At 41.9% G+C, this 6,000-nt stretch overlaps 1 protein-coding gene across 1 annotated transcript in view; it reads left to right on the top strand.

Annotated features, from left to right (window-relative positions):
• The window catches only part of LOC142483768 (ankyrin repeat and fibronectin type-III domain-containing protein 1-like), a 161,064-nt gene that overhangs the window by 49,600 nt on the left and 105,464 nt on the right, over positions 1 to 6,000 (top strand). Inside the window, exon 6 of the mRNA XM_075583751.1 lies at positions 3,149 to 3,267. Coding sequence (XP_075439866.1) covers positions 3,149 to 3,267 — 119 coding nt within the window. The remainder of the gene's footprint in view (positions 1 to 3,148; positions 3,268 to 6,000) is intronic.

The following is a 6,000-nucleotide window of genomic DNA, read 5'->3' as shown; positions in this document are numbered from 1 at the left end:
CTACTCGCCACCTAGTATGACACGTGTGCTGCTTGGGCCAATAGAAGCTCGCCACGATGTTAAATCCACTTGCCAGGGGCTTGCAAATGTATAGGTTTGTCGGACACTGTATATATATATATACACATATATATTGTAACATCGCCGGAAGAAGAGATCAGTGTATCTCGAAAGCTCGCACAAATAAAAGCATTTCGTTAGCCACAGAACGGTATCATCAATTTATTTTTTGATTATTGAAGCTCGGCTAACACGGTACTGATACCTCTACATATATATATATATATATATATATATATATATATATATATATATATATATATATATATATATATTCACTACGCTTCTCCATGTAAGGAGAATGCTTCTGGTGAAAAGATTGACCATACATATGTGAAAAAAACAGAAAGTGAATCCCTGCGCTTCTGCCATCGGGCTAACAATAAATGGTGAAATAAATATTCTTTAAGCCTGGGTTAAAGAAGTGCAGAGCCAGTAACCTACTCACATTTGAATCTTATTAGTGTGAGGATCGTTATACAGCATTTGCAATTTGAACCTGGTAGAGGTTTGAACCACACACCAATTACTGAAGAATTGACAATGCATCTGATCTCAGACGCGCTATTAGAGAGGGTTGGGGTTCCTTACTATGCATCTGATCTCAGACGCGCTATTAGAGAGGGTTGGTGGTCTTTACAATGCATCTGATCTCAGACGCGCTATTAGAGAGGGTTGGGGTTCCTTACAATGCATCTGATCCCAGACGCGCTATTAGAGAGGGTTGGGGTTTCCTTACAATGCATCTGATCTTAGACGCGCTATTAGAGAGGGACGGGTTTCCTTACAATGCATCTGATCTCAGACACGCCAATATAATCATACGGTTCCTGAACCAACTAAAGAGAACTGGAGAACTGCATAAGTTCACAACATAAAGAATAATATCTGCATTTAACCTTTTCACCGGGTTCAAAGCATCCCTATCAATGTCACAGTTCATGCGTTTGTAGGTAAATACAGTATTATGATTGAAGGCTAAACCTATAATATATTGAAACGTGATCTTTTCAATGTACGTCTTCATACAGGTTAAGTCTACTGGAAATCCCCAAAGGGGAATCAAGTATGACACTGTCACTATAAATTCCTGGATTTCAGTCATACTCCTGATTTTGGATCATGATATGGATTGTTATGACACTGTTCTTATAATCTGTATTCCACACTCTTTGGCCTGAAGCTAAACATCCGTGGTTAACATGTAGAGTGGTTGGTGCGGCGGGACGTTTTTCACGTTCGTTTATTACACGCTGTCAGCTCTCGGTGACAAATTGGACAGCCTACGTTAGCCATATCAACGTTGACTGACACACAGTACTCAGTTTGTATGCGGAATTCACAAAGGCAAGCATATTTCTTTATCTATCATCTGCTAGCTTGGCAAACCATGCGTTTGTTAGTGCGAAGGGTTCCATTACATGACGGGATGCCAAAAGAATTAGCGTTTCTGCTAAAGTGTACGTGTCACGGAGAGTGGGGGCGAAGCAGGTGAACCATTGTCTTCAGCATTTCTGAATAATATCTTGTCACGTACATGGTAGATTAGGCTGTAAACAAGACATTTGTCCATCAAGCTTAACTTGTGTTAATTTTTAATTGAGATACTCATCCTATATTATTTGTTCTATTATTCCAGAGGAAGGCAAGAAAAAAACTCCCAGATAAACTTTTGTCAATTATGTCTCATTTAGGGGGGAAATAAATTCCTCACCCTAGTAATGGCAATCAGATTTCTCCGGGGATCAACACCCGTCCTATGTTTAACGTATTTGGCATATACTGTAACTGTTAGATGGCAAAATCCATTTCCCTGACTTTCCCTTTCAAAATCCGTTCCACGGGGTGAAATTCGTCTGTGGATTGAGTATTAAACAATCCGAGCGGATTAATCAGAATCGATGCAATCCGGGTGTGTTTTGAAGAATCCGCAGTCAGATTCCATATTTAATCCGAAATCTGCACCGTGGTTTGTCCAAAATCTGCTGTCCGTTTGTTAAATATCTGGACTCTCTCTCTCCCCCCCCTCCCTCCCCGGATTTAATCTGAGTGCGAATTAATAACGATTTGACCACGGATTGTCGGTGATTAGAATAAAAAAAATCCGGAATAGGCGGATTGGTCTTTTTTGTGACTGATCCACGGAAATCCACGGACCAGAGGAACCGATCTGCGGAGGATCCAAATAATTTCACTCATCTCTACTCTCTGTATATATTTCTAATGAAGTATCTTATCTTCTCTGAAAGATACAGTATCTACGGGCTCTCCCGGCACAGTCTCCAGGGGTAGTGCATTTCACATTGTCAATGCTCTCACTGTACGGAACCCTTCCGGTTCCCTTGCCTCTAGGGATGACCTTGTGTCATTTGTACTGTCCTTTGGGTGAAAGTTCTATAACTAAGACAAGATTGTGGAGATGTAGCGAGCGCTACTGCACCCGCTCGCCAATGCGCCAATGCTCCATTCTGCTGTGGTTCAGTAACTTGTGTATTGGTCTATAACGCTGGTCTCGTTTACTTATGTCTAATAATAGGAATAAAATGCTGTGGCCATTTTCACACAGATGAATTCAAGGCTTAGTTTGTGCCAACAAGTTCTGCAGCATAGTCAAATAAATAACAAAGAAATTAACATGAATTTATGCACAAGAACGTAATAGGTCAGGAGGTCGTTGCTCCATGGAACCTACAATCTGAAAGAAGGAAAGGGGAAATAGGACATGAAAATCAGTTGGGAGAGAGGGCTGGTGTTCTGAGGATGTATGACGTGAGCTGTCATAGCATCTTCCAAATACTCTTGCTGCCAGTATCCTACTGCTGGTAAAGGCACCTTTGCTTAATGTAAGCTCATATTGAACCCCCAAATAACCACAACATTGGAGGGGCTCAAGGGCTTACAACACTTTGGCCAAAGAGTTAAACTAAAAGACCATTTTATTCAAAAGATATCTATATATATATAATATATATATATTTAGGCACTGTACCGTGTATTTGTGTCATTGGATGTAGCACTGAGCTCTGTCTGTGTTTCATGTTCTGTCTCTGGTTTTAAACTTTTGCTTAATAACCTGTTTTATTTGTGTTTGCCCAACAGACTGGAAAGACTACGATGGCCGAGATTCTAGGCACAAGGGGCAGGTTGAAGCGTTAGAGCGTTTGCTTCAGCAGGTCCGAACTGTTCATCAGCATTACAGCTGTCGAGGTAAGAGGAAAATAAAATAGAACAATGCCAGTCGCAGCTCGAAAAGTCTCCATTGTCACCAGTAATTTGGGCAGTTTCCCAAGTAGGTCGTCGCTTTTTATTCATCGAGGAGGGGAAGTTAATTAAGGTGTAGTCCAACCTAAAAAACACACCGTGGCGTGGCATTGAACCATTTACAAAAGCAATGAAATGGCCTTTTTTCTCCTTGTCACTAATACAGTATGTCCATTAACATGAGTTTTCTAAAGCTCTGCAAACTAATATTTCATCCATGAAGAACTAGTAGTTGGTCCATTAAAAGGTATGGTACCTACCTCAAACCTACACTTTTCCATGATTAATATGACTACTAGTGGGGGGAGATGTTCCATGTATATTATTACAGTAACTTACTGTATCAACTTGGGAGGGTCCCATGACCAGTATCAACTTATCAACTTGGGAGTGTCCCATGACCAGTTTCAACTTATCAACTTGGGAGTGTCCCATGACCAGTTTCAACTTATCAACTTGGGAGTGTCCCATGACCAGTTTCAACTTATCAACTTGGGAGTGTCCCATGACCAGTTTCAACTTATCAACTTGGGAGTGTCCCATGATCAGTATCAACTTATCAACTTGGGAGGGTCCCATGACCAGTATCAACTTATCAACTTGGGAGTGTCCCATGACCAGTTTCAAATTATCAACTTGGGAGTGTCCCATGACCAGTATCAACTTATCAACTTGGGAGTGTCCCATGACCAGTATCAACTTAGCAACTTGGGAGTGTCCCATGACCAGTATCAATTTATCAAATTGGGAGAGTCCCATGACCAGTATCAACTTATCAACTTGGGAGTGTCCCATGACCAGTATCAACTTATCAACTTGGGAGAGTCCCATGACCAGTTTCAACTTATCAACTTGGGAGTGTCCCATGACCAGTATCAACTTAGCAACTTGGGAGAGTCCCATGACCAGTATCAACTTATCAACTTGGGAGTGTCCCATGACCAGTATCAACTTGGGAGAGTCCCATGTACAGTAACAACTTATCAACTTGGGAGTGTCCCATGACCAGTATCAACTTATCAACTTGGGAGAGTCCCATGTACAGTATCAATGTATGAACTTGGGAGTATCTCATGAACTGATGTAGTACGAATGACTGTCTTTGGGTGCCGTGGTCAAAGAAGCAAACATCCACGACGCTGGGGACAGTGTCTGCCATGATCGCCCTGCATATAGTCCATGCTTATGCATCGGACCCCCCACAGCGTTAACCCCGTGGGCCACGACCACCACAGGTGGCCATGGCACCAAAGACAGTTGGTCTTGCTACATCTGTATCAACTTCCTACATGCCGACCTTGTAATTATTCATCACCGTAGTACCTTTGCCACCAGTGAGGGCATTCATGCATTGCTTTGCACTGCACTGTATGATGTTTGGAAGTCTAATCTTGCAACAAAACTGCACAACTGAACAATGAAATTGTCTCCATTAAGCAAGAAGAATAACACAAAGCAATGATTTGTCGTCTTTGGTTACTTTGGAGATGATGATGATGGGGTTTTCTTCTTACAGTATCTGGGCTTCTGAAGGGTGGGGAAGTGTTTGTTAGTCAAGTGTTTACTCAATGTGCAGTCCACCTTGACCCGTCAGAGTGAATGAAGTTAAGGATGGAGAGCAGAGGAGGGCTTTGCCTGTGCAAACTCCTGCCCAGCACACACAGCACAGCATGCTTCCCTCCCCTGCATGTCGCCACTTACCAGGTTTACAAAGTAACTTGAAAAAGTTATTCCCCAAAATGCTGATAGCTTTCATTATTTACGTAAGAAAGGGTGTTAATTACCTACATTTACCTCCCTAAACATGTGACTGCTATTAGCACACGTTGGCCCTAGAAGGATTGTCTCTTTAAAGTTGTAAAGGTTCTGAAAGAGTCTGGTTTTTAGGGGACAAGTGTGAAACAGACTCTTGTCTTAAGGTACAATGAAGGGGTTTTGACACGTTCCCGCCCATTATAAACCTTTATTGTGTCGCGCGTTTTACCGAAAAGAAGGATATTTTTACAAGTGGCTTTAAAACCCGGCACTTGGCTCTTCTGCATCTACCTGTTATTAATCTTTAACGCATACATTGTGCGACAGCAAATCCAAGGAACGGGGGATGAAAGGCTGGTCTTAAATGCTGGATGAAAGGTTTTAACAGCTTGTGAAGTGCAAGTCCTTGGATGCTACCCAGACGTGGTCAGAAGCCTTAAAGGCAACAGGAAAATGTGGTTTGTTTTCATAGAAGTATTAACTTTCTTTTAAAGCAATTTGTCTCATTCTGTATAAACTTGTAAATATTATTATGGAATTCGGGCCGCATTTAAAGCAACATATCTAAGTGGAGCCGTTTCTACCGAGCTGAAAATGAGCATGCGGCAGTGTATAATGAAAACCAGGACTTCTACAGTATATGGGAAAAATACATCAAAAGATTTGAAGGGATATGTATCAAGATGTTGCAGTTTGCTCCTTGATGTGCAGCTTACTGTAACCCCTCCCCAACTGCTCCTGTAACTCCTCCCTTTACTGCTTCTGTAACTGCTCCCATTACTCCTCCCCTAACTGCTCCATATAACTCTTCCCCTAACTGCTCCCATTACTCCTCCCCTAACTGCTCATATAACTCCTCCCCTAACTGCTCCCATAATGCCTCAACTGCTCATATAACTCCTCCCCTAACTGCTCCTATAACCA

Source organism: Ascaphus truei, unplaced genomic scaffold (genome assembly GCF_040206685.1).
Source record: "Ascaphus truei isolate aAscTru1 unplaced genomic scaffold, aAscTru1.hap1 HAP1_SCAFFOLD_367, whole genome shotgun sequence".
Lineage (NCBI taxonomy): Eukaryota > Metazoa > Chordata > Amphibia > Anura > Ascaphidae > Ascaphus > Ascaphus truei.
This window is presented reverse-complemented; position numbering and strand designations above follow the sequence as displayed.